The 25,089-nt window shown below is 40.2% G+C and overlaps 2 protein-coding genes across 6 annotated transcripts; one reads left to right on the top strand and one right to left on the bottom strand.

Annotated features, from left to right (window-relative positions):
• LOC115785916 (LHFPL tetraspan subfamily member 2a protein-like) lies at window positions 1–12,881 on the top strand. Of its 2 annotated transcripts, none has more exons than XM_030737851.1 (3): window positions 1–101; window positions 8,605–9,308; window positions 10,391–12,881. In XM_030737851.1, the coding sequence occupies exons 2-3, from the start codon at window positions 8,903–8,905 to the stop codon at window positions 10,645–10,647; spliced, it is 663 nt and encodes a 220-aa protein (XP_030593711.1). In that variant the 5' UTR covers window positions 1–101; window positions 8,605–8,902; the 3' UTR covers window positions 10,648–12,881. The 2 variants fall into 2 exon arrangements, with proteins under 2 accessions (XP_030593711.1, XP_030593712.1); XM_030737852.1 differs by lacking the exon at window positions 1–101 and adding an exon at window positions 2,762–2,871.
• Window positions 12,882–13,037: 156 nt separating this feature from the next.
• On the bottom strand, window positions 13,038–24,636 carry LOC115785476 (secretory carrier-associated membrane protein 1-like). Of its 4 annotated transcripts, XM_030737138.1 has the most exons (10): window positions 24,382–24,628; window positions 23,440–23,520; window positions 23,096–23,206; window positions 21,448–21,459; window positions 21,026–21,137; window positions 18,599–18,727; window positions 18,182–18,341; window positions 17,410–17,511; window positions 17,206–17,323; window positions 13,038–15,789 (listed from the first exon to the last, which is right to left on the bottom strand). In XM_030737138.1, the coding sequence occupies exons 1-10, from the start codon at window positions 24,436–24,438 to the stop codon at window positions 15,628–15,630; spliced, it is 1,044 nt and encodes a 347-aa protein (XP_030592998.1). In that variant the 5' UTR covers window positions 24,439–24,628; the 3' UTR covers window positions 13,038–15,627. The 4 variants fall into 4 exon arrangements, with proteins under 4 accessions (XP_030592998.1, XP_030592999.1, XP_030593000.1 ...); XM_030737139.1 differs by lacking the exon at window positions 21,448–21,459 and having other exon boundaries at window positions 24,382–24,633; XM_030737140.1 differs by lacking the exon at window positions 23,440–23,520.
• Window positions 24,637–25,089: the final 453 nt, after the last annotated feature.

Below are 25,089 nucleotides of genomic sequence, written 5' to 3'. Positions count from 1 at the left end.
GAGTAACGTCCCGAAGAAAGGAGTGAATGAGCGCCTGGAAAGCTGAGGCTGCCCCGGGAAACGAAGCTGTGTTTCAAAACTTCTCTGCATTTCGACTTCGCGTAAGTAGAAGAATTTGTAACAAGGAAATACTCTTTTTTTTTTTTTTTTGGCTGGCAGATGAGAATCTCAGCGCTGAAGGTGTCATTAATGGGACAGTTGTTTTTGGATTGATTTACAGCTGTGCACACACACACACACACGCACACACACAATGCATGAAATCCTGCTTAGCCCAGCGTTCATCTGTCAGCTGATTTCTTACGCCAGAAAGCTCTTAATTGATTATTTGCAGTTTTACGTATTTTGAGTTTGTATGCTTCACTGAGTTTTAATATATAGAGATATTGCCACGTAAAGGCTTACTGGAGGGTTGTGTATTAAGAGAGGAAACAGTATTTTTTTTCAGAGTGATCAGCAGTCGCAACTGGCTCTGCGTTCAGATACAACATGTGGCAGCAGTTGGAAAAAGTCAATATTTTAATGGTTTTTACATATTTATCTGTATTTCACACACGTCCACTCATCAGCCCTTTGTCCCCCTTCTCTTTCCACCACAACCCCATGTCCTTGAAGTGCGGTGCAGGGTGGAGGTCCATCTTTGGAAAGCCACCCATGTACTGTAGCTCTCACTGCTTGACATACATTGCGCTGAGAGGGGGAAGTGGGACTACATCATAAACTAAACAAATCAAGAAACATCTGCAGTGTTTATTCAAGCTGACATCAAGAACAAACTTTAGCAAAAATAATGACAAAAGTGAGTAATGACTTACTTGAGTAAAGACCTTTCCTCATGACTTCATATCAAGTGATCAAATCAACATTTTTTTGCACTTACAACTCTACAATGTTCAACAAATTCCAGTCACTGTTTAAAGATTATGCAGTTATGCTGTAATTTCCTTTAGCGTGATTGCTCTAGCCTGCCTGCTTTTCCTATGAGTGAGCTATGACAAGTGCAAACTTGTTACTTGTCATTGGATGGAGCAATGTGATAATGATAGCCAAGGGAGATTTTTTTTAAAGCAGTGAAAACACGAACTGCGCTTCGTTCTGAACGCAGGAAATATCCTGTGGCCATGAATCATATTGATGTGTTGAGATTTTCATCAGACACTAATGAAACTGGTAACTCCCTCCTATGTGAATGACTTCACGTCAGTTTTTAACATCAGCACAAGTGTTGAGTCGGGGATACAATCGAGACGCTTCTAATTATTGTAGGAAAAGCATTTTTATATCCAGTTATCACATACAGTTCTTCATATTGATGCTTACTCTGGGTTTGGATTATTTTTTAGTGGATTTGCTTCCTTCTATGAGACTCCTGTTCTTCACTGAATTCACTGAAGTGCATAAATCAGCTTGTGAATTATACACTGTCCTTCATAGATTCTTTGCTATTTAAACCTTATGATGCAGCCACAGGTGGATACTCAAGTTATTATTGCAACTCTTTTCATAGACTAACACAGATATGTTGTGCAGCATTTTTTTTGGATATTGAATCTAATCTCAGACTGTAAATGCAACAAAAGGAAATGACACACATACAAGCAAGATTTTAAAGAGTTCAAAATTTAAAAGCTTCCAAAATGTATATATGAAGTAGTTTTAAAGAATAAAAAAACCTACAAATGAACACCAAGGGCTCATGATCTTTTAAAGAAAGGTGTGTGCATCCATCATCCTTTGAGAAACAAACTGGAGAGCAGGAGGGACGAAGGAGTAGAGGCAGCCCGTGTCATGCCTGTCTTTGTGTAAGTGAAATGTGAGGGTCACTTTAGGCCTTTGTGTGTCAGAAACTGTGAGACCACAACAGAGTCTGCATGGGGAGTGTGGGGCCGGGGTGTTGCACAGATTGAATAGGTTAGGGGCCACAGTGACCTGTCTTTGAAAGTGAAGAAGTGCATTCTGGGCCAACGGTGGCATGTCTTTGAGAGCTAGAGTGAGTGAGGGGGCTGGTGTCGGCATGTCTTTGTGCTGCCTTTGTTGAGGTGAGTCCTACCAGATGAAGAGGGCCGATTTTATTCCGTTTTCTTGGCACGCGCGCACACACACACACACACACACACACACAAATGAGTCTGGCTGATACTTTTCTCTGGGGAAGTCATGTGTTTTTTGATGTAATCATACCCAGGTTGAGTGAACATGGGCTGGCACTGTTTATGAGTGCGTATTTGTGTTTGTGTTTGTTTGTCAGTAAAGTGGGATCTATTGTTTTGGCATGATGTTGGAGGGCTTCTCACTGTCAACCTACTGTTTACATTTTTAGTCCCCTCTATTGTCATCGAAACCTTAGGCTCAATGGTTGTATATGAAAGTTAGAAATGCTGGCATTTGCTCATCAGCAGTAATGGCCTTTTGCAGCTTGAATAGCTTTATTGTGTTTAATCTGGGTCTGTAACATAAATCTAACTCACTCTGGAGTGCTAAACATGCATTTGATGGTGGCCATCACTCAGTGGCTGAAGTTATGAGACAAACTGTGGTAAATGCCAATCCATGGGAAACATTTTCTCCTCTTGCAGCTCTTTCATTTTGCTCTTTATGGAGGGCAACAAAAGCAGCAGCTCACATGGTTATGGTTAGCAAGAGAAAATTCTTGAAGAGAACAGCTCTTGTTTCATAATATCTGGGACAATTGAGCAAGTAAACCAAAGAAACCTAACTTATCTTTGTGCTTATTGTCTTTGGTGCTTGGTATGCCTCGTGTGACTCACTCTTAGGTGCTCTCTTTCCTCTCTTGTTGAAGCAGACTCTGGAATAAGGTGGATGGTTAATTCCCTGAGGCTTTAAGTTTAGGTGTGGCAATCAAACGGACCCGTAAGTAAAAACCCATTAATGCTGTGTGCAGCTTCTCTAATTTTTCATGTTTTTCTTTTTGTTTAAGAGGCTGACATTTATGATGCAGCTTGCGTTTCACAAGCTTGCTGGAGGTGCACGACGCTGACGTGTTTTTGTTCAGTAGATAAAAATGAGCAGCCACAAGTGTCTTTATTCTGATTGGTGTTTTGGCTCTGCTGGGCGTGAACAGGGTCTTGATGAAGCACTGAGAATTTAGCCTTTATTAATAATGTACTGGAATTAATTGGATAATAATACTTGCGGTTGACTTTTAATTTCTTTTTTCCAGTGTGGGTGCTGTATTTTCAGTTGTAAAGCACATTGCTTCATTTTCTCTTACTTCATATTCAGCTACTTCCTTTTTTTTTATTATTATTATTATAGAGGGTTTTATGATATGTTTGGTCCTGCCCAACTCTAATCTGGTATCAGACTAGTTTAAATGCACTTAAAAATATATCTGATTTGTGGTGTTACAGAAGGGAGATTTTATCATTTGTGTGTGCTCATTGTTCACACACTGTGTGAGCCCCTGTGTTGCCCTAAAAATAGTGAGACAACCTTTTGTGTGGCCTCAGTTTGAGGCCCTTCCTCCAAAATGACCAGAGCAGAGCTTGACTTAAGATTTCTGGTTCAGGTTATGAAAAATTAGCTACTGGGGGGGATCTCTCTGCCCAGATTAACTGAGAGGTCATCTGATCTGAGTGGCTGATCTACCAGCTAAAACATGCTTTTCTTAACATGCTCATTACAGGAAAAACAAAAACATTTCCATAATCTCTGAGCTTATGTCCATGAATCAGCTTTGTTTCTTGCAAACTGATAATGGCTGTGTCTAACCTCCCCATTACAGAATAATCTGGGTCAAAATGCTTCAGCTCTCTCAACCACCCACCTTCAGTCCTCATTCACTTTTACCCGTCAGAACAGATTGCAGTGGCCTGCACTCATTACCTCAGCGCCTTGGCATTCTACCAGCACTGTTGCTGATATCTCAGACCAATTAACTCCTCAGCGGCTTCCTCTAACGGCTAGCTGACTGACCCACATACGTATCTGCTGCTTTGTCTGGGGCTTGGAGTCAAACTGACGTTTCGGATCATTAGCAGACATTTTATTGAGCATGCAAGCTGCTTGGCCAACAGGTTTCACGTCTAACCTGTGGTCCACACGGCTGGCTGTTGGCCTACAGACTGTATTTTTTTGCAAATTCCACGAGAGAAAGTTTGTCTCATAGCAGCAAGGAGACTGTTCATGTTGGCTCGCTGAATGAAGTATTAGAAGGCTGTGTGTAAGTTGGCTTGGGGCCCTCACTACATGCTTGTAATGCTGTGCGGCAGGCTTGGTTTGTGTCAGGACAGGAGAGCAGTGTGGGATAAAGCAGGTCCAGATCAGATGTAGAACCACATTACTGCTGAACATCTTTCATCTTGTTGCATATCTACCATAACATCAGTAAAACTCAGCATCAGGGAGGATTCATGAAAGAGACTCCATGGTCTGTCAATGTTAGGGATGATGCATATCAATGACAGTGACTCCACAGGCACATGGAGAGCGGCAGTAACAAAGATCTGGCTGTTTGAAGATACATATCTATCAAAAGCAACAGGGAAGCAAAGGCCTCTCACCCACAGCACCTTGATCGTTGGGTTATGAATAAGTCATAATTCTGAGTGTCTGATGTTCCATTAAGTGTAAAATACTCCGTCCCCAGTGCTCATATAAACACACAGAAAATCTTGACCTTGCTGAGGAAGTGCTGCTGAAGCACTTTCCCAGAACAACCAGCAAACAAGCGGAAAGTATTCATCAATTTCAGGATGTACTGACCTTTATGCTCATTTAACAGCACTGCAGCAAACACTCTAAAACATGCAGTGTGTGTGTGTGTGTGTATGTATATATATATATATATATATATATATATATATATATATATATATATATATATATATATGTGTGTGTGTGTGTGTGTGTGAGAATCCATAGACTCATGCAAATTGTTACTCTGGGTTATTGTAGCTGTTGGAAGATAATCACTTCCAAAAAGTCTCTTGCAGATTAATCTGTAGGCCCTCTTAATTTTCACCTTTAAATACAGGCACACATAACACCTCACAATACTCAGCTCTAATAAAAAAAGTATCTAGAACTGAAGGAGATCACACAAGGTGCCTGCTGACTGCCTCAGTGAGGTATGTTTTTAGGCTCCATCTCTGTACTTTAAGGAGGCAGAGCTGCTAATTTGTGGCCATTGTAGTCTTAACAGAGAGCACCATGCTCAGGCTGGATGAACTATAATCAGCTGCAAACAGAAGACTCAAACTCCAGAGTAACTAAAAGTGTAGCCTGGGTAGCTGAAAACAAAAGCTCATACAAACAAATGTGCACACATACATTCTGTTTGCACACTTGAAAGATCCACTTTACACACACTGATGCACACCACTTAAAACCTACATTTCTGTGTTGTAATGGCTGCTATAAATAGAGGTAAAAAAAAAAAAAACTGCCTGTGTGGTGAGTGCGGGTGATTGACTACTGTTGTGTGAAACTACTAACAGAATGGAAACTGTAATAACAATAAGGAGCCATTGTACGTGAAGAGGCCTGGAACAAACTCAAGGACTGTAATAGAAGAGGGCACTCCCTAAACTGTCCTCAAGCACACAAACACTTCAAATGCCTGATTATATTGTTCTCTGTCTTTTCTTTATAGCCACAATTCCCTGATAGGAGAATCCCCAGTTCATTCAGACTTTAGGTTAATAATCTGCAGAAATGCATGTGTGTGCATGTGTGTGTGTGTGTGTGTGTGTGTGTGTGTGTGTGTGTGTGTTTGTGTGTGTGTGTGTGTGTGTGTGTGTGTGTGTGTGAAATGACGGTTTAGATTGAAGACAAGATAGTTTGACAGGTCATCCTCACAATGCACGACTGTGTCTCGGAGACGTTTGCCCGGACACTGATGCTTCCCGGTTGCTTCCTGTTTATTTCTGCTATTTCCGTATGGGGCTGATAATGAACAGTGACGTTGCTGCATCTTCATGTTTACTCAGCCCAGTTGTAATTGAAATGCACTCCCCCTGTTTATCCTCCTGCTGGGTAATTATTTGTAGACAGTGTATTTTGTCTGGAATTTGTTGTGATCTCTAATTAGTATGTGAAACTGTAGTAAGGAATAAAGAACGTTTTAAGTGTCCTGAAGCACTGAATTTCTGCCCGAGCACAAGCAGATGAGATGAGATTAACTAGGAATGTTCAAGATAGGCATCACTGTCACAGTAAAATCAAAGCGAACCTGTGCGCAAACTACAAACACACCCTGTCACGACTTTTAAACACAACAGTGAACTGCAGACATGACTGAATCCCCCTGAACTGAATCTCACCTTCATCTTAACCGTCTCAAATCTCATACCTGCTCCTCAAATGTCGTCATGCCTTTGGCTTTGTTATTATGACCTGGTTAATCCCAGCTTCACACGATTCAGTCACCCATTTTAGCTGCAATTGATAATAATAATAACCAGTCAAAAGTATGGACACACTCAGAGTGTGTGTCCATACTTTTGACTGGTACTGTACTCGGTTTGGAAATTTCTGAAGTGTTTTTCCTTGAAATGACTCAGATCGTAACAGACAAGTATTGTGTCAGTGTTAATTTTGTACAGATGTGGTGGAATGATTTACTGTCTGGAGGGTTGATTATGTGAAACCTGGTGCTGTACTTGCAATATTCCCAGCAGGTCACCAGAGTGAATTATAGCTCTTAATTAATGTTTTTGTGTTGAACTTCTCATTGCTGGCAAAATGACACATTCAGCAAGAATTAGAGCAATAATGTCAACTTTTATTAGTTAAACAAGCCTCTACTCCCTTCTATGTGAAAGTTATAGCTCTATAAAATGCCTGATTAATGGTTTCTCATAACTGGCACTGACTGGAGAACCCCTTCTGTCTTAACTCCAGTGTTATCAAAGCCATGCCAGAAATATTCATTTGGTTTTATGTTTCCAGAGTTTGAGATCTCTGAAATATCAGAGATCTCAAACTCTGGACCTCTGAGTTTGGAGAACTGAAGAAACAAACTTACTGTCAACAGTTTGAAGGTTTAGTTAGTTTAGTTTATTTTTACCCAGGGAACTGGGTGGAACTGGGCAACACAGCACAGCATTCATAAGATAGTTTACAGTGTGTGTCCCAAACTTTATTTAGTATAAAAAAAGTATTTGTAAAATTTGTATCCATCCATCCATCCATTTTTTTTTTTTTGCTTGTCCAACACAGCTGCTCTCAGTCCTCTACAATACTCTGAGCAGTGTCTGCACCACATGTAGTAGCATCGCAGCTGATCAGTGATGCAATTTCTTTATGGTAAGCTGCAAATTAGTTTTTCAAATAGATTTGTGAAGTGCAGGGCAGCGCGGAGGTGTTTTGGTTAGGCCTGTTGCCTCACAGCTAGGAAGTTCCTGGTTTGAACCACTCTGGCTCCCTCCTACAGTTCAAAGACGTGCTTATCAGGTTAATTTGTGGTTCCAAATTGGTTTCTCTGTGTTAGTCATGTGACAGACTGGTGTATCCTCCCTCTCGGCATGCTGGGATAGGCTCCAGCCCCCCAGCAAACATGAATTGGATAAGTGGTTAAGAAGATGGATGGGTGGATAACATAGGTCAGTAGAATCTTAAAAATGTTTTTGGGGAATAAACAGACTGAAGCTTCCCTCGGCTCTGTCAGTGAGATCTGCCAAGATAGTGGATATAATACATCATGCATATTTTCCGCTATGCATCATATAGCTGGTTCATGACATCATAGTGCTTCCGAGAAGCTTCATTGCTCCCATAAGACCATGGCTGTGTCGAGGCCAGCAGGGTCACAGCAACTAAATCATCACATGGCAACAATGTCACTGATTGTTGGGACCTGTGCCCACTTCACACATACAGCCACACAAGCAATGATTCAAAAGTTTTTACTGCTATTGAATAAAGAATTTTAAAAAATTGCTTTACTTTTACCAATAAAAAGCTTGAGGAAAGCCAATAACCAATGCTGATGTATTTCATTTATTCAGACTATAAACTGTCAGTGACTCCATAGTGTAGTGGTTTACACATTCATCATGCGAAAGATTCCTGGTTTCATTCTGGGATGGAACACAAATCCCTTTGGGGGGGGGGTTGCATCAGGAAAGGCATCTGGTGAAAATAATCTACCAAATCAAAAATGGGGAGCCACCTGCTGTGGTGAATAAGGGAGCAGCTGAAAGTAGCTTATATTATGTGATACTGTCAAATGTGGCATGCTGTGACCGAGCTGTGCACTGCTCTGTGCTAACAACTGCTTGGTGGCAAAGCACACAAAGTTCCTATACTAGTGCAGATAAAATCAACCACCCAGAGGTCGATCATGAGTAAAACGATGACAGTAAACTTTGCATTGTGATTCATCATGACTGTTCCAACGCACATTGGGACGTTTGTCTTATTACACACTAACAACAGGCTGCTTGTGGCTTTGAAGTAGCACTTTGGGGGCAGGTCTTTTGGGAAAGATGAATGTTTGATGACAGAGGTACAAATTGGACACTGTGGGGCCATGTGATGATTCATGGCTGGAGAATCATTTGTAAATGTTTCTTATACTGTGTCCCTGTTGTGTTACCTCCATTATATGTGTCTGACTCCAGTGTGTCTCTGTTCATTTAGGCTTGCTGTTCATGTGGTACCATGACTAAAGGAAGCTGTTTTGGTGCGCTGTAGCTGTTTGGGATGACCGAAGCCAAACATTGCCTCAAAGAGGAAGAAATCAAAGAAGAGGTGAGAGGAGGGACAACATCTGCTCTCAGAGGATAAGATCAGGAGCCCATCTGGAACCAAGCAGGGAACCTACCAGACCTTTCTCTTTATAAAGAAGGGAACTGAAACTCTTCAATAGCTTCAAGGGTTTCAAGAATTTTTATTACTTTTTTTTATCATTGGTTTTTACCTTCTCAGAGCTAAAGCCATGTGCCATGTTATTGTAACATGCCGTTCCATGCTGTGGACCCTACTCAGTATTGTAGTGGCCTTTGCTGAGCTCATTGCATTCATGAGCCCGGATTGGTTGTTGGGATTTCCTCGGGCTGACAGCGGCGTGAGCGGGGCAGGAGTGGACTCCAGGGAGTACCGGCCGTCTCTCGGCCTTTACAACCGCTGCCTTCGTATTGGGAACAAACAGGTGACCTGCGGGCCCTACGCCACGACATTTGGAGAAGTGGCCAGTGGTTTCTGGCAGGCTTCCATGTTGTTTCTGGCAGCAGGGACATTAGTGCTCGGGTGTGTGGCCTGCATCTCCATCTTCAGCCTGTGTTTTCAGAGCATCCTGAAGAAGAGCATATTCAACATCTGTGGACTGCTTCAGGCTGTCGGAGGTAAAATATTAAAAAAAATTTTTTATCTGTAATTGTGTAGTATATGGGAATAAAATATAGTGTGAACGGTCATATCGTCACCCACTTAAAATGATGGCCAAAGTCATTTTTTTTATACAAAAGTTTTATTTTTGTCTAAATCCTCATATTTTCAATGTTTGGTTCATTTTTTTTTTCTTTTCTGAAAAACCTAAAAAAAAAAGTGTGAAGATATGAAGCAAAGCTGCTTTTTGTAACCATATAAGTCTCCCTCTGCTGGCCATTTGAGAAAATGCTGGATTGATACATACTGTATCTGCATTTCCTCATTTTTCACTTCCAGAAGGTACATCCTTTTATACAGAATCTGTAGAGAAAACTAAAGGGAAAAATGCTGAACTTCAGTTCAAGCCCACTGCAATCTATCATAGCTGACTTACCATGAAAGGCTACAAACACACCAAATGTATAAATATACTTTTCCCCCCATTATCATTCTTTTTGTGGGTTAGTTAGTTAATGCTAGAGGAAGGAAAGTGGAAGTTCCCACATACTTTAAACATTATATGTTACATACTATATGTTCTGGAATAGCAGTGCTGAATCATGGTCAAATTCAAGAAACTGAGAAATAGCACATCACTTGCTCCTGAGCCACTGCTAATGGGAGGAGCCTATCACATCAAGTCTGTGCAAGCAAAGACTGTTCAAGCTTCAAGCTCGATGTTTTAAAATCATGCCATAATGTGTAAGGAATGTCAGTGCTGCTGATGTCTTGACAAGTTACAACATCTAACTTTACAACATCTGATGTTCATCATACTTTACTAAGTTTATTAATCCAACTGTATATTTTTACAATGAATCAAACAGGTGGTTTTGACTGCACAGCTTTTGTTGAGTCGACAGTCTGTAATTATGTGACATCACCGCTGAGGATGATGGTCAGATTAGGTCTGTCCACCCATCACAATTCAGCTTGTCAGCTGGTGTTATCTTTAGCAAAGTTGACTCACCATTCTCCCACCTGCACTGTGATTTGTTCATACCTTTCAGCTCTGACATGACTAAACCTCTCATATCATCACCTGCTCTCCCTCCAGGCCTGTTACTGATGGTGGGCCTCATGCTGTACCCTGCTGGTTGGGGTTCAGACAAGGTGATCGACTACTGCGGCAAAGAGGCATCGCCGTTTCGGCCATTTCAGTGTTCGCTCGGCTGGGCGTTCTACACAGCGATAGGAGGAACGCTGGTGACCTTCTTATGTGCTGTTCTGTCTGCACAGGCTGAGATCGCTACTTCCAGCGATAAGGTTCAGGAGGAGATTGAGGAGGGGAAAAGTCTGATCTGCCTGCTCTGAGCCCTCAGAAACCCTAGGAAGCTGCACAAAATCACCCATGGTGCAATTTCTCTGATGTAGACTGCAACTCGGCGGAGGGAAGACAGATGTTTCTCTGCGGGTTTTTCCTCATGATTGTCTGGATAAAATCAGCTGATTGTAGAAAGTGTAGAAGCCTTGATAACAGCTTTTTTATTAGGCATGGTGTTCTCTTCTGCTGAAGCCTACCTGATGAGCAAGAGGAAGGGGAGGGGAAAAAATGCTTTTCCACCTTTTATAACTTCAGTTTAAAACCTCTGGCAAAGCCGCAGAAAGAGGAATGCTTATCCCTGTTTCTGAACAAGTTGACTGTTTATTTTTGCTATTGCCTTAAACAAACCAATGTACTGGAATAGCAGATTGGTCAAAGAAATTGGTTGTGAATAGGTTTTAGAAAGACTGCATTTTTTTATCATTTATGCTCATTCATGGGGTTCCACCACTGACCACTGGCAGATTTGTCTACTCAAACACCCAACAACAGCTTGCATTTGTCCTGTTGAGTGCCAGTGTATGTTTGTGAGAGGTTAACTCTTGAGGTCTGTTGTGCTCTGATTCTATGGTCGCAGAACATTGAGCTCTCTTGCTGAGGGATCGTACGCTTCAAAGGGAGTTTCTCTGGCTTAACTGATTGTGCAGCTTAATAACTGTAAGAGTGTGTGCAGAAAGGAAAAAAAAAAAGTTCTGCCAGATGTTTCACTGTGTGGGCTTTCATGAAGAGATAAAGCAGCGAGATAAAGCAGGTTGCAGCATAGGTTATCATGAAATACTGTATGACATGCAGAGAGCCATAAACACAGGTTCTGGCTTTATAAAGATGCCCAAAAGGTAAAGATAATGGTTAAAAAAAACAAACACGCCCACCAGGTGATTACACTTCATTCCCACGTTAGTGTGATTTGGACACTTTTGCAAAACTGATAAAAGTGGACCTCCTTCATAGGTAGATTTTTGTAACCTTTTGCATTTTGCACTTGGCCCTTCAATCATTTCACATTGCTGTGTATTATATTCATTTGTGTTTCATCCATGCTATATGTCACTGTATATGTTAGGATTCATGTGGTGCAGTGCTTCTATTCGTTGTAGATTAATGTGCAATAATTCCACTATAGTGTTGTTTTCTGAGAGTGAAAGGACCGAGAGAATGAAAGTGAACTCGTGGTATGGATTTGCATCAAAACGCATTTCGAGTATGTCTGTGAATAAAAATGCTGTCTGCTATTTTTGTTACATTAACAAAAGATTATTAACATAAGTGGAACACTGTATGAGGCTTCATGTATGAGAGGTTGATATATCTGAGGAGAGATAACCTGTGCTTAAATAAACCAGGACTTCTTTAGTCAGTTTGTTAGAAATGTGTAAAATCTGTTTCCACTTTGCCCAAACGTCCTGATGAAACACTGACATCTAGAGATAGAAGGTGGACATTAGTTGTGTAAAAAAAAACAAAAAAAACAACAAAAAACCAAAGCGGTTTGTAAGGTAAATTTGAGGGGAAATGAGATGATTAACACATTTTGGTTTTTTTACTGGCAAATTTTTAATTTCATATTAAATCCATTTATGTTTAACTTTTCGAACTCTCTTGAATCTATTCAACTCTAAGCATCTCAGTGCGATACTTTGCAAAGTGTGATGAGTCACATTTTTAAGGAGTGGTTCTAAAACTTTTTATATTTCTCCTGGTCTTTCACCCACAGCCTTCGACCTGTGACCTGCCCTGGAATCACTGTTTTAAAGTGATTCCCATCTGTTTTATGGTTTGATGTGTTGTATGTTCAAAGATTCTCTTCTGCATCTTATCTTGGTTGTAATGCGCAGTTACAGCCAAGATATGAGAGTTACTGATGCCTTCCTATCGACTTGATGCAGTATAACCATTATCCTCTGACCCCTGCCATCAACAAGGCACTTGTGCCCAGAGAACTGCTGCTCACTGGATATTTTCAGACCACTCTCTGTAAACCCTAGAGATGGTGGTGCAGAAAAATCCCAGTAGATCAGCGGTCTCTGAATTAATCAGAGCAGCCAATCTGGCACCAACAGCCATGCCATGTTAAGTTAACCACCTTTTTTTCTCCCATTCTAATACTCAGTTTGAATTTGAGCAGGTAGTCTTGATCATTTTTACATGCATAAATGTATTAAGTTGCTGCCATGTGACTGGCTCATTAGATACTTGCATTAACAAGCGGCTGAACAGATGTACCTAATAAAGTGCCCATTGATTGTATGAGGTGTATGAGAAATTTAAGTTAAATGAGTTCATTCTTAAGATTTTTTTTTTTTTAATTTGCACAGGAAGTGGATAGAAGTTGTAATTATATAACAAGTCCACAACCATTTCTTTCAAATTTTATTTAATGTTAATACCATAAATATACAAAACTCAAACTATTTCACATGCGACAAAGGCCAGACAAGAGTGCATTACTTCTTTTTACACATGATTGATAATGGGGATCAATTTTTCAACTTTACAAAATATACAAGTGTCCCTTTTAGATGAGTTTATTTTTTCTCTCTGATTCAGTGAAAGAACATGGTCACAGGCCAAAAACACAGTTTCCTGTTAGCAAACTTCAAACATGTTGTCCCGTACTGCTGACCAGCTCATCAAATACATCAAGAAATTACCAACTGCGGCATGGCTTCATCAAACAACTGATTAAAACTATAGATACATGGGAATCACGTGGATGTATGTAAGAAAAAATAATACCTCAAAGTAAAACATGGGAAGGAATTGCATCACAAACAGATTTGAAAACAAATCTTTATGGACATTTGGTAGATTTCTCACAGCTTTTCAGGACACAGAATGACACTTGGAGATTTTTTTTTTTTTACTCTTTCATACCCATCATATACACACATCCTCATACAACAAGCACACCTCTTACAAGGTCAAGTTGCAAAGTCACTGAACACCTTTTTAAAACTTTTTAAATCTAGCCGATGCTATGACTGTATCATTACAAAACCACACAAACAAACAAACAAAAAAAATCCAAATAAAACAAAATTAAAAACAGCTTAAATTACACCATAAATAAAAACGTGTTTTTCTCTTGGGCTAAGTTCAACATAAAACAAGAAATGTGCAATGAACCAAACCAAAACAATACTGCTGAGATGTAAGCTTATTCTTTCAGGACAAATCACCGACCCTCAGCTAACTACCACTGACAGTATTTTGTCCACTATAAAGTTCATGCTATACATTTTTAATAACAGCAGTGCCAGTCATCACCCATCATCTACCATGCACATCTTCACATAGTCACCACCACTATGAGATGTGCTAAAGTACAAAAAAACCCCAAAAGAAATAAAACCCACGTCCATATTTCACATCAGTGACAGTAGTCTGTACAACTTGGTGCTGAATAACACTGTTATTATTGTATATAAATTAGTGTATCATAGTGACGTCACCAAAAGTCCAATCTTCTGTTATATTACTGCTTATTTTGGCTATAAAACTTCAAATGCCAGTAATCCGTTACTGACAGAGAAAAAAAAAAGAGTGTTAGCCTATGTGGTGTACATATGCACAGTGTGAGTGTTTTTACAAGTTTATGTTTGCAGGTTAATCTCAGGAAAAAAAAATGGTAGTTTCATCACTTTATCCAGGACCATGGACAGTGATTCTTCTGCGAGAAAAAGGCAGGTCAAATCCCTATGAATGGTATGCGTCCTTTTCAACAGGAAATACGACAATGGGAGGCCACGACAGAGCCCCTCTCAGATTCATAGCAGCGTTAGTTTTTGAGTATGAAGAGCTACAAAAACAAATGAGGACCACATAGTTTCTGCGGTAATACACACATAAAGGAAAAAGCAAGTATTTCCAGTTTTCTTTCCCCATTTAGTGCACTGAACCATGAAAATTTTAACCGTCGTCTTCAGTCAGGCAGCCCCCGGGACATGCAAACAGTCCTCCCAGAAAACTGAGGGAAAATAAGTAGGCGGACATTCACCCAAAACCAGCCACCTGTAGCTGGAAACAAAAGGAAGTGGATAGAATGACTTTGCCAAAGACTTAGCTACCTTGGGTGTGCTAAACATGCATGCTGCTATCATGCTGTCAAATCTACAGATGCTGAACCAGCCCACGTTGTCAATCGAAGTAGCACACAGAGCAGGAGTAATTGTTCAACTGGCAGGTGTCGTTAGGGGCAGGTCCTTAAATAAGAACATACAGACATATTCCTATTCATATGATTTTTTTTTTCCTTTTACCATAGTAAGAATGGTACTTGTCTCACAACAGAAGCACAGATATAGGACAAGGTACAATTTACCTTTCAGAGCTTAATGACCAAGTACTGGATTATTAAAAAAAAGAATAATAAAAAAAAAAAGAGTCAGAGCCACAATTTTCTTAAAGTGAAGCAGACATTTGCACAGAGGCCCAGCCATTTTCAGTATATGGGCAACAAAACCAAACTGTGCAAAACACCATGATCAGATCACTTTTCATTTATCAGGCAAGAAGCTATTTGGAGGCCATCACCCTCACAAAAATAAGGTATGCTAGAACTGTGACCCTTACCTGACCTAAGATCACCTTGAGGGGACAGACGGACAAGGAAAGGAAAGGAGTGTGTAAGTGCGTGGGATGAAATCTCACACAGTCAGAGCACACCTCGAGTCACTTGGTGGATGTTTTGTGGGATGTGAGCAGATAGTCACCTGACTGAAAAGCTAACCGGGTGGATGTAGGAAAGCTGATATATGATTTAAAGTGAAGATGGACAACTCTGGCCACTTGTTGGTTATTTTGCGTCACACTTTTTAAGCAAAGCGTGTAGGTGCAGGGCAAACATTCATAAATATCAATTTGATCTGAGGACCAGCAGGGTCAGAGTTGTGCATCTTCATGTTGTCAGTGTGTATGTGTATGAGTGTATATGTGTTTGTGTGAGCACTGAGCATGTGAACCACACGTGTTTATGGATGAGCTTTGAAGGCCCCGCGAGCAGCATTGGATGCAGCATTGGCTGCAGCGTTGGCAGCTGCAGTCTGAACGGTCTTGTTAGACATGACCCCAGTTGCAAACTCCTGCTGAGCCTTCTCAAAACTAGCACCAGTGGTGCGATACAGTGCATGCACCTGTGAACAGAAGACAAGAAATTAGTTAAGTTAAAATTATTTTGTATAAATCTACCACAAGACCTGCATCGCAGCATTGCACGATTGATTGGAAAGATGTTTCTCTTCCTGTCCAGTCACAGCACTGATTCTCTTTTGCAACAATTCTCTGTTTATTCCCAACACACTTCTAGATTGTCTAGACCTTTGCCTTCTTTCGGTCCATGAAAATCCTCCTAGTCTTCCAAATTGGCAGCTGTCTTGGCAACATCTCTGGACAGTTATTCTAAGCTAATGAAACCAAGCCTCCCATTTAAATGAATGGGGAGGGAGCCATAGCTTTAATTTCAGTGGTTACCAGCACATAAAAACTGAACTGACTGGACTTTCAAATTTGATTTGGTGACTTTGCCCAGATTAAGAGTTAAAAAGCTATTTTTCTTTGTGCAAGTTATATTTCTACTACATGTTTACAAAGTCACCCAACTTAATGACCTCATTTATGTTTGAATCCAGACAGCCGACATGATCAGTGTCTCTGCCTCCTCCAAACTGTGCTAATGAGTACACTAATCTAACTCTTTACTACAGTTACAAGTATATCTGCCTGCCACTGCACAGTTAAAACTGCTGTGAACCTCTACTGTGCACACGCATCAGTACAACAACATAACTGGTTCTCATGTTCCCCGGTTCAGGTGTCGAATTGCTCAGCACACCTGCTATCTTCAGTATCCCGAAATTCTCCCACAGAGTTTCTGAGTGCCACATCTCGCGTTTATTACTTTGCCTACCGAGAGGTGGAGGGAGGTTATGTTTTCACCTCTGTTTGTTTATCTCAACTCAAAACGTTTTGAACCAAAACTGTTAAAACTTTGTGGAAATATTCTTTAGGGGCCCAAGAACATATGATTTAATTTTCAAGTTCAAAGGTCAAGGTTGCTATTTTTTTTTTAATTAAAAAAAAAATTCCTTTCATCATTGGCAAAATTTTTAAATTCATATCTCAGTGAATTTTTCATCTATCATGATGAAATTTGGTACTCAGGTATAAACAATTACCACATTCATTGTCTTTTTTATTTTAAATTAAAATACTCATAATAATGCAAAGTGAACCACAAACCCTACACAAAAATCACATACACATATACAATTCAAATGTTTTTCTTTTTTTTCATTTAATTTTTTTTAAAGGATGATATTAGTGTACATAAGCTGAATAAAATATATCCAGACTATATATGTCAATATCTGTATGGATTTCATCTTTAAATAAAAATATAAAATCATATTTTACAGTTTTTAAAAGTCAATAAAACACATTTCTAGTCTTTGTGATTTAGTAATTTATGACTGAGTATGACAACACTGGGTAGTATCTACTGATGTTGTTTTTAAAACAATTATAATGATGCTGACTTTGTGTTGTGTTACCTTTTTAAACATAATGAGCGAGCCCACAGACAGCGCAGTGAAGAGGGCTGCGATGAGCAGCATGATGATCCCTACTGGGATACTGGTGTTCAGACCAGTTAGAGCTGCAATCCAACCGCTGGCAAGACAAAAAAAAAGATGACAATGGGAGCTTCAGTCTACACTTACAGAGGGCCTGGATCAGTTCAAGCACAAAATACTCACCATGTTCCCCAACCCGTAATGCCAATGGTTTGTAGAACATGAACTCCGAACTGACAGATGTAGACGAAGAAGAAGACAAAGAAGCGGAATGAACTGTCGCTCCTGCAGTGGAAAAAAAAAAAAAAGAAACTGTAAGAAAGCAATGTGGAGAGAATAAAGTTCAACTATGCCACTAGTTCATCCTCCATTAAACATTAATTACTTAATCTTTCCTTCATTCTCTCAAAGCCTTTATGCGTGAAATAGTTGAGTGCAGGGTAAGAACACGGCAAAGTCAAAACTCCCAGTTTCATATTTGGGAAACGATTATCTTTACCTTCATCATCACATAATGGTTGTCCACAGAGAAGTGTTTGTCAGAGAGATTACTTTCATATCTCCCAATCTGTAATTGCCATAAGTTAATTTATGTATGTTGAAGGGAAGATGGGCATTTCTTTTGCACATCTGTTGAATTTGTGATGTTTGAGAAATGCTGTTTGTGTTTCTGGGCACCGCGGTTTTCAGTCAGCCTGACCCTTTAAGAAGATGCAGGCACTTTTTTTTTTGATTGGCCACAGCTACAGGTGAACAGGCAGAAAAGATTTTGGAGGACATACCTGCAGGTCCATTTTCACTTACATCTAATGTCCTAATCTTTTTTTTTGTGTCTTTTTTCATCCTTCCCACTCACACTACTTATCATTTTCCAAATATAGCAATGAAACCCACACCTCTATATAGACTTCGACCTCAAACCTCAGTGAAAAGGTAGTGTTTTGTTTCAATTTACCTGAAAGCCCCATAAAGTGGTCTGTACCAGCAGACGAAAGAACAGGGGGTAAAAAGCAGAAACCAGAGCATGGCTAGGCCAAAATCTACACCACGAGATGCATCCACACAGAACCAGGCCAAGCAGCCAAACATGTTCACAAAGAGCGTGCCTGCATGGACTGATAAACAAAAATGACAAAGAACTTCAGTGTCACAATAGTAAAAGGACAGTGTAAACCTCAAGTGATACTAAGCAACATTTTCAAATCAAATTCTTATGAATGAGAAGATGGTTGATCTTTTTAAGTGAGAAATGTTGGAGATCACTTGGTTTCACTTGTAGACCCCGCTTGATGTGGGGGGAGTGTTAAAGAACTAAAACAAACAATAAGATTGGAGGAATTGCATTTAAAGGTGTGCTCAATGGTCCACTTACACATCCAAAGGTTGTACATAATCTTTACGGTCTTCTGGAACTCTACAGGAATGTCAACTGCAATATCGTGGTAGAAACATGGGCCAACAGGGAACTTCTCCGGCAGTGGAGGCCAGTTGTTCTTACGCCCTGCGTGGACAAGCGAAGCAGTGTTCAGATGTTGAGCCATTTTCATCTTAAGCTAATATATTATGAAGGATACTAATGGATTTGTCTGCAAGAATCTGAACAAGTCAAAACAAAGCCAGAAAAATCACAATACGTTGCACTCTACATCACCACCACCACCACCATATATATTCCCTATAATAAGTAAATGTGAGTAAGGTATGAATGATTGACATGAAATGTTTGTTACTTGGCCTGGATCACTTTGGAAGTACCCGAGATATAATTAAGAACCTGTCAGGAAATCTACACTACTACCTATACTAATAATTATTTGATCCCCTGCTGAATTTGTAAGTTTGCTCACTTAAAACAGAAATAAACAGTCTCTGATTTTTATGGTAGTTTAAGAGAGAGAGAGAGAGAGAGAAAGACAGAATATTAACCAAAAATCCAGAAAAACACACATAAAAGTTATAAATTGATTAGCATGTCTTTGAGTGAAATAAGTATTTGATCCCCTACAACCCAATTCTGGCTCCTGCAGATTGCCTCTGTGGCTAATCAAACAAAAATCAAACAAAAAAAACAAAAACAAAAACCCCCCCAAAAAAACAAACAAAAAAGTGAGGCGGTGAGACTCAGTCCAAAGATATTCCTGTTATCTCCTTGAACTGCTGGCTGCCTGAGTGGAGTCCAAAAGACGATGTGGGCTTTATAGATAAATGGGAAACTTTCTGGGGAAAACCTGGTCTTGTTAGGAGAGACGGCATCCATCCCACTTAGGATGGAGCAGCACTCATCTCTAGAAATCTAGCCGAATTTATTAAACCCCCCAAAACGTGACTACCCAGGGTTGAAACCAGGAAGCAGAGCTGCAGTCTTAGGCCTGAATTAGACTTCTGTGTTGACCCTATGTACGCAAGAGGAAATCCCCCCGAACCCTATGCCGTAACCTGATGCGCACTTGTCTAGAAATTTAACTAGACATCAGGATGACGCAGCCTGCAAGGATTGTGATTACCACATGGGGTTTAAATGTGATTTCCAGTTACGTACAAAAGTCCCGCAAAGACCTGATGTCTTAAACGTCTCTCTGCTTGAAAGCCTGACTCTTAGCCTTGTCCACCCTAATTGGAAAACTCAAAAAACCTGTTTTATTTGTTATTTGTTATGCTTTTTATTTGATTTAGTACTCAGTTCAGATAAAATAATTACAGTGGGTGATTTTAATGTCCATGCAGATGCTGAAAATGACAGCCTCAACACTGCATTTAATCTATTATTAGATTCAGATGGCTTCTCTCAGAATGTAAATGAGCCCACCCACCACTTTAACCACTCTCTGGATCCTGGATATGACATAAAAACTGAAGACTTAACAGTATTCCCTGAAAGCCACCTCCTGTCTGATCATTTCTTAATAACATTTACATTTACTTTAACTACACAGCAGTGGGGAACAAGTTTTATTACAGTAGAAGTCTTTCTGAAAGTGCTGTAACTACGTTTAAGAATACAATTTCTTCATTATGCTCTTCAGTGCCATGTGCCAACACAGTGCAGAGCAGCTACCTAAACTCTGCTCCCAGAGAAGTAGATTATCTCGTCAATAGTTTTACATCCTCACGGTGTATGACTCTGGATACTGTGGCTCCTCTGAAAACGAAAGCCTCAAATCAGAAGTGCCTGACTCCGTGGTATAATTCGCAAACGCGCAGCTTAAAGCAGACAGGAAAGGAAATGGTGTCTCACTAATTTAGAAGATCTTCATTTAGCCTGGAAAAAGAATTTACTGCTCTATAAAAAGAAAAAAAAACGCTTTATAAATAAAATTGAATTGAACTGAATTATCCAATCTATAATTTACAAACACAACACAATAAAAATTATAATATAGCATAAACATGGCACTTCTGTTACACAGAACAGAGGCTTTTGGAGGAAAGACTCTTCTCCCAGTGACAGGGGATTTAAATTAGGTTAAGTACAGTCATACGATGAAAACAATCCTGCTCAATATTTGTGCTTCTAGCACTGATCCATTTGATCACCTGGACGTTTATTGGCTAAATGCAAAACATGAACTGGATCATTTATTGTTCCATACTTTAATATTGTATATGCTCAGAGTTAAAATGTTCTTCACAAATTTAATGCCATGACAGATAAGTCAGTGCCATGGTAAAAGACGTCAACTTTCCGATCAATACTGTTGCTAATACAGCTCTAAGTGGGAACCATAATTCAGACTTTGAGGTTAAAGTATGTGAGTGATTCAAATGGGTAACTGATGGACTGACTGATGGACTGACTGACCTCCTGCGGCTCCGTGGGACTGTAACTCTCTCTCTCGACGATCAAGCTCTGCTGCTTTCTTCTCCAACTCCTCCTGCCTTCTCAACAACTCAGCCTGAGCACGTGCTTGGTCCTGAGATCAATACAAACTCTTAAAACTCACGATCCAGTATCTTACGGATGATATGAAGTCCAATAATGTAAATAATGAAGGGCTTTTTTTTTTCAACTTAGAGAAAACTTACAAATTAGTTTAACAAGAGAAAAGAAGGGTTTTGATTTTAACAGATCAGCTGCTGCAGTTCACTCGCTTGTCTCTATCAGCTAGTTCTAAACAACTTTAAAGTGCTGCTGTAAGTTGAAAGCTACAGCTAGGAAAGGGTGTTAAATAGAACAAGATTATTCAAGACAGTAAAATGAAAGGGTAAATGAAATGTCAGTACCTCATTACGCTGCTGTTGGGCCATCAGAAAACAGATAAGTATATGAAGAAAAAGAGGAAAGTGAACCAAAGTGTAGTAAATTATAGTGCTATTCTAAGTATGTGGACAGTTGCACATTTTTTTGCTCCTTTTCTTCAATTTTTATTCCCATTAACATATAGAGCCCAAAGTCAAGGATCCCTGGGAGTCACTAACCATCTTCTTCTATACAGCTAGTTAACAAGGCAATTAAACATTGCTGCTCTTGTTATTCCGCAACAGAAATACTGGTCAACTAAGCGACCCACCACAGAGAGCAGCACCTCTCTCCCATTCTCTGATGGGAAACTGTAAACAAGCAGGTAGAAAATGAGACAGATAGCTGTGCAAACCGGAGTGGTTTGTAGGACTTTAACCTAGAAAATGAACAGTTGTATGAGTGTATATATGTATGTAATAGCAGTACTCGTATGTAGGATGTGTCAGAGTAAACCGACATATAACCACTGACCGGAAGAATGTTTAACCATATTCTGAAAGACACGTAAGGAACGAAAGCTGCTGCTGATAACACCGCTAACATTAGCCACACTTGTCAAACTAATCCAACACTGCGTATTAAAGGTGCGGCGCAAAGCCCCAGTTATTTCAGCAACACTAAAAATACTATTTGATTTTCAACAAATCTGATTAACTATTTAAAACAGCTCATAAATACATATGCAGAATTTCTTTTGACAGTGTTTAACTTCAACAGTTTTCTGAGTCTTTTATTACTTTTAGACTAGCTGACTCCCCTGAGTTTTTTCTATAGTTTACTTTAGTCTGCTTTTCAACATGTGGAAAACTTCTCAGTCAAACTAGGATCAGTTCGCACTATACCACATATTCTCCCTAAAGCACTTTTTATCCACTTTGGCTCTAAGCTTAGGTTCATCCTGTTGCTTCTGTCAGCAATAATATTGGACTGAGGTTGATTTTTGCTCCATAAGTCCACAGAAATGATAAAACTTCCAGTTACATTCATCAGGTTGTGTCTTGTGTACTTAACAAGACAAACAAGGATTTTGTTATCATCCACACACCTGTGCTCCTTAGCCTACGAGGTCACATTTATATTTTTCTTGCATATGCCTGTTTTTCCAGAACAAATCCAGCTGTTGACAAGCTAACCACCTCTTTCTGACAGATTTTTGGTTTTTGAGCCTTTTTCTCTTTTATCGTCTTCACCTGCATGGTCACGTTCTTTATTCCTCATGCTAACAGACAACTCCAACTCTTCATCAACTCCAGGCTAGATGTTAGCATTATTGCATTTCGCTAATGATGAAACAACACACCACTTCCAGAGAAATATTTAGTAGCCATGTGTTCAATTACTTTTCAGCACTTGCACTTTGGGCACTGTGTGTTTAATGGCCATATAACACACACACACAGCTCTTTTTATATTGAGTTTTGCAAAATTCAAAACTTAAACCTATTATCCATTTTTCTTCGATGAACTGAATGTGCTGAAGCAAAGAGAAGAGGGAAAAAAATGTGTGACTAACAAAATATGTGTAGTTTGAACCGCAAATAATAGGAATATAGGCTGTCACCTTAATCTAGACAAATAAAAGCAAACTAGATGCGATTCACTGTATATGACTGTTTCTGTGTGTATTACTTGAGTCTGTTGCTGTGAGTAAGCCGGTGGCTCTTCTGTGGGCTTCATGATGGCAGGTTGTGTGTTCTGGGAAGGTGCGGGAGTAGATTTGGGGGCACTTCTTGGGGCTGCCTGTAAACCAGCAGAGATTAACTATGTTAATACTTGTGAAACCGGAAGAAAGACACTGAATAAAAAAGTGTAATTAGGCCACAGTCATATTTTGTCACTGAAATCCTCTGTGACTGAGAGGCGGAGGAGGAGAGGAGAAAGAGGGTAAGAGATAAAAATGAGGTCACTGACTCAGAAGCACATAAACGCATGCATGCACACTATTCATCAATGGAGATGCCAGTAAAGCTGACCGTTCTGGCGTCTGTGAAGGGGTTATACTCCTCCAGACCACCAGGAGGGGCAGATCGTGTCACCTGGGTCACCGAAGGATCCTACAGGGCAGAGAGGTCCACACAGGAATTTAGGGGTTTAAAACTAAAGCTGCAAATCCAAAACCTTCATTCATTTGATGCTGTTAAGACAGCCTGTAGTTTTCTGAAAACCAAGCTCTGAGAAGTTGATAGGTTCACACAAAACAAGATTCACATGCATCACTTTAATGATGGCATTGTACTAATCTTGAGGCCATTTGAAACACTATAAAGTGGGATTCACAGGGCAGCCCACCATGTGTCATGAAAAGCCAACAGCCTGCAGCTTTACACACTTTCATAAACAACTTCAAGTAAAGGGAGTCAACACCTGCTGAGGTGAAAGCCTGCAGACTTCTGGCAGCGTGTGGTCTAGTATAATAGGTAGAATAAACTGCCAGCTGTAGCATAAATGGCTTGTTCCCTTCATTTACCTAATATCGAAAACAAAGACAATGGCAGTGTTTCCACAATATTAGTCTACGTTATTGCAAAGGCACCTAAACGTTTGCTGCACTGTGAAACTATACTCAGTGTGATTTGAGCACAAAAACGAATCTGAAGCCAACCAGCCGGTAAGCTGTCTATCAAGCTAGCAGGGGCCAGCAAATGTTTACAGACGGTGGGCAGAGCTAATGCTAACCAGCATTGACATCATGTGTCTTTGTTCTTAAATGGCTTAAATAATCCCTTTAAAGACGTTATAAACAGACACCCTCAGCAACAGTGCGGTGTAGCCATGTAACTGTTCGGTACTTCCTCTACAAAACTATCGAGGTATTAAATTTGACGATTAGCTCATTCGGCAAGCAGGGATGCTAAAGTAAGACTGGCCTCACTGGGTTTTCAAGCGTATGCTAGCTAGCTAGCCGTGTCAGCTACCTGAAAAGGATTGCTGAAATCCGGGTCTGCGAACGGGTTGCTGTCAAAATCGGACATCGTGTAGCCTTTCTAACAACAGCTTCCTGTGTGCGGGAACTCCCCGATTCTCCAGGGAAGACTCAGATCCTTTGATTTGACTGCTTCTCTCTGCCGCCTGCAGTCTTCTCCGCCTCCTGCCGATGGAGACCCCTTGATTAGCAAGTTAGCCAGTAGCACAAAAATGGCAGGAGAGGAGAGGATGCGTGATTAACAGAACCCTCTACGTCACTGTTTCAGCACCGCGGACAGCCTGATGCCCGGACAGGTGCGGTACCTCAGAGTTCATAGGTGCGGTGCACTGCACGAGAGACCTCTGGTGTATTGTAAATCTGTATGTGAGTTTTTGAGAGTTAAACATGGATGATTACAGATTCACATGTTGCATTCAGACTCCAGATTTCCAGAGTGCAGTGTGCAAAACATTACATGAGAGTTTATCACCAAGTTGATCCAGTCCACGCGCTGCCTGACTCTGTGCCAGCTTTTTGATTTCATGTAAGTAAACAGATCTTTATTTACACTGTATGCAGAACACAAGATCCCTCTGGATCATATTGAACTTACTGGTGCAAATTCCTTGACTGATAATATAAGGAAATTTACCAGAAGTGATCTCACAGTTAGATTGTAGACCCCACATCACTGATTGCTGTACTTTACCGAGTGGAG

The sequence above is a fragment of the Archocentrus centrarchus genome, chromosome 9, assembly GCF_007364275.1.
Source record: "Archocentrus centrarchus isolate MPI-CPG fArcCen1 chromosome 9, fArcCen1, whole genome shotgun sequence".
In the NCBI taxonomy this organism is placed as follows: domain Eukaryota; kingdom Metazoa; phylum Chordata; class Actinopteri; order Cichliformes; family Cichlidae; genus Archocentrus; species Archocentrus centrarchus.
Note: the sequence above shows the minus strand (reverse complement) of the source record. Positions and strands in the feature narration are given on the sequence as shown.

Coding starts and splice junctions, on each gene's coding strand:
- LOC115785916 (XM_030737851.1), top strand. CDS start 8,903: ATGTGCCATGTTATTGTAACATGCCGTTCCATGCTGTGGACCCTACTC. Junction 9,309..10,390: donor ACTGCTTCAGGCTGTCGGAG/GTAAAATATTAA, acceptor CTCTCCCTCCAG/GCCTGTTACTGATGGTGGGC.
- LOC115785476 (XM_030737138.1), bottom strand. CDS start 24,438: ATGTCCGATTTTGACAGCAACCCGTTCGCAGACCCGGATTTCAGCAAT. Junction 18,728..21,025: donor GTCCCACGGAGCCGCAGGAG/GTCAGTCAGTCC, acceptor TTGTCCACGCAG/GGCGTAAGAACAACTGGCCT. Junction 15,790..17,205: donor CGCTCATTATGTTTAAAAAG/GTAACACAACAC, acceptor TTCTGTTCACAG/GTGCATGCACTGTATCGCAC.